General features: G+C 54.1%; 1 protein-coding gene across 1 annotated transcript in view; it reads left to right on the forward strand.

The window, feature by feature from the left end:
• The window catches only part of SLC39A11 (solute carrier family 39 member 11), a 37307-nt gene that overhangs the window by 15735 nt on the left and 18628 nt on the right, over positions 1–2944 (forward strand). Inside the window, exon 2 of the mRNA XM_015645821.3 lies at positions 2463–2532. Coding sequence (XP_015501307.1) covers positions 2463–2532 — 70 coding nt within the window. The remainder of the gene's footprint in view (positions 1–2462; positions 2533–2944) is intronic.

Raw genomic sequence — 2944 nt, forward strand, 5'->3', positions numbered from 1 at the left:
GTCCCACCTGAGCTGGGAGCAGCCCTGGCTCTGCTCCCCATGGATCCATGGAAATGCTGGGATTTTCCCTAAGAGCAGCGTTCCCAACAGGTGGGAGCAGCTGCTGGGGAGCATCTGGTGCCTTTGTCTCCCATTCCTGCCAGGCAGGGCCGCGGGGTTCTGGAACTGGTGGCAGGGAAGGATCTCGCTCCTCTTGGCATCCCTGAGTCCCTGAATCCCTGAATCCCTGAATCTCTGAATCCCTGAATCCCTGAGTCCCTGAATCCCTGAGTCCCTGAATCCCTGAATCCCTGAGTCCTGGCATTCCTGCTCCTGCTGCTCCTGGCAGTGCTCCCAGGAAAACCCTTCTGTGCCTCTCGGGGGGATCACCCAGCTCCTCCAAACCCTGGGATTTTGGGATGTTTCCTGCTCCTCCCAGCAGAGCCCGGGGGACAGCGCCCATCCCAGCCCATCCTGTATCCCGGGATTCTCCATCCTGCCCATCCCAGCCCATCCTGTATCCCGGGATTCTCCATTCTCCCCATCCCATCCCCATCCTGTATCCCGGGATTCTCCATTCTCCCCATCCCATCCCATCCTGTATCCCGGGATTCCCCATCCTGCCCATTCCCAGCCCATCCTGTATCCCGGGATTCTCCATCCTGCCCATTCCCATCCCATCCTGTATCCCGGGATTCTCCATTCTCCCCATTCCCATTCCCATCCTGTATCCCGGGATTCCCCATCCTGCCCATCCCAGCCCATCCTGTATCCCGGGATTCTCCATCCTGCCCATTCCCATCCCCATCCTGTATCCCGGGATTCTCCATTCTCCCCATCCCAGCCCATCCAGAGCTGGAGCTGGGCTGGAGAAACGGGAGCGAGGGAGAAATCCGGAGCAGCTCCGAGGCTTTGGGAGAGGCGCTGGCACCTCTCGGTGGCCGCCGGGCAAACCGCACCTCCCTGCCCGGGCTCTCCGTGCGCTGCTTTTCCTTGGAATTCCCACCTGCTGCCATGGCCCGGCCACTTTGTTCCCAAGGAGAACGGGATCAGGTTGGATTTTGGGGAGAAATTCCTCCCTGTGAGGGCGGGGANACCCCCCAAAACCCCAAAATCACCCAAAAATCACCCCAAGCCACTCAAAATCACCCTGAAAATCTAAAATCCCTAAAAATTTTGCATCACAGGCTGGGATTTTGGATCCCAGGTCAGGATTTTGGATCCCAGGTCAGGATTTTGGCTCCCAGCTCAGGATTTTGGATCCCCAGCTCAGGATTTTGGATCCCAGGATGAGATTTTGGATCTCCAGCTCAGGATTTTGGATCCCAGGATGAGATTTTGGATCCCAGCTCAGGATTTTGGCTCCCAGGTCAGGATTTTGGATCCCAGCTCAGGATTTTGGATCCCAGGTCAGGATTTTGGCTCCCAGGTCAGGGTTTTTGATCCCAGGTCAGGATTTTGGATCCCATTTGGGCTCTTTTCCCTCCAGCTCTGTTTCAGGGCTGGTTCTGCTCTGATTTTTCCCCCTGTCCTTGGCTCCAGGCTCTGAGTGTTCCAGTTCTGGGCTCGGGGAATGGGAATGTTGTGATTTATCCTGGTTTTTCCTGCTGTTTCCAAGGCAACTGGGAACTCACAGGGCCACAAACACACACAGGGTGCCCTGCTCCCGAGAGCTCCTCCTCTGGGATGCTTGGAAATGCTCCAGGGACTTTTCCCACCTCTTGGAATGCTCACCTGTAAAATCCCTCCCGTTTTGGTTCTGAACATTCCCCCCAACCTTTGCTGGAAGGCTGGAAAAAAAAAACAACACCAAAAAAAAAACCCCAAAACCAACCCAAAAATGAGGATTTTCAAATTTTAAAATTTATTTTAAATATTAAAAATAATTTTAAAAATTTAGAAAAAGGAGGAATTAAAAAATAATTAAATTTTAAATTAAAAAAAAGGGGGGGAAAAAGAAAACTGAGGGTTTGATGCTTTATGAAAATAATGTTTTTTTTTCCTGGGAAGGCTTTTCAGCTGTTTTAATTGGGGTTTATGGGGTTAGCTGCATTTAAAATGATGGGATTTGCTGTAGCAGACAATCTGCAGGAATTTTCTGGTGGGATTTGTGTTTCCTGGTGCTTTGGAGCCTGGCTGTGCTGGTTTTGGGGCACACAAAGAGAGGCTGGGAGCCTGATCCTGGTTTAGCTCCTGGGAGATCCATGGGAAATGCTGGAATTTGGGATTCTTCAGGAATCCACCGGGGTTTGCTGAGGTTTTGGACCAGCTTTGGTGCTTGGCTCCTTGGGAAAATCCCATTCCAGCTGCTGGGGATTGGGATCTTTTCCCCCTCTGGGCTCTCCTCAATCCAGAACCTTCTCTCTGTGCTGGCTGCCCCGGGACTTTGGGCAGTGCAGGGTTGGATTCTCCTGGATTCAGAGGAGCTGGATGCTCCTGGGCTGGGCTGGGCTGCCCCTGACTGGTTTTTCCTGCTGTTTCAGAGGGCCTGGCGGTGGGAGTTGGGTTCGGGGCCGTTGGAAAATCCGCATCAGCCACATTCCAAAGCGCCAGGTAAGACCCGACCCTGCTTTTTGTGTTTGCCTTCGGAGCTCGGCTGCCCCACCTTGTCCCGTGCCAGGAGGGCTGGGGACCCGTGGGTCCCTGAAATTCCCCTGGGAGCACAAGGGTGGCAAAGGGAGCAGAAGAAATTCCCGGTGTTGCTGTGTTTTCCTCACTCTGCGCTCGCCAGACAGGAGAAAAGTTCCTGCTGTTGTTTCCCTGGTGGTTTCCCCTCTCTGGGATGACTGGAGCTGGGGAGGAGGCAGCTGAGTGTCCCCGTGGGGGCTGCAGCTCTCAGGGGGTGCCCACGGGGATTTTGGGGGGTTTATCCCATTCCCTTCTCCCAGTTAAACATCCCTGAGGATGCTCAGCTGCTCTGCTGAGGGCAGGGAAAAGGGATGAGGCAGGAAGGTGGGGATGTGGG

Source organism: Parus major, chromosome 18 (assembly GCF_001522545.3).
Source record: "Parus major isolate Abel chromosome 18, Parus_major1.1, whole genome shotgun sequence".
NCBI classification, from domain to species: domain Eukaryota; kingdom Metazoa; phylum Chordata; class Aves; order Passeriformes; family Paridae; genus Parus; species Parus major.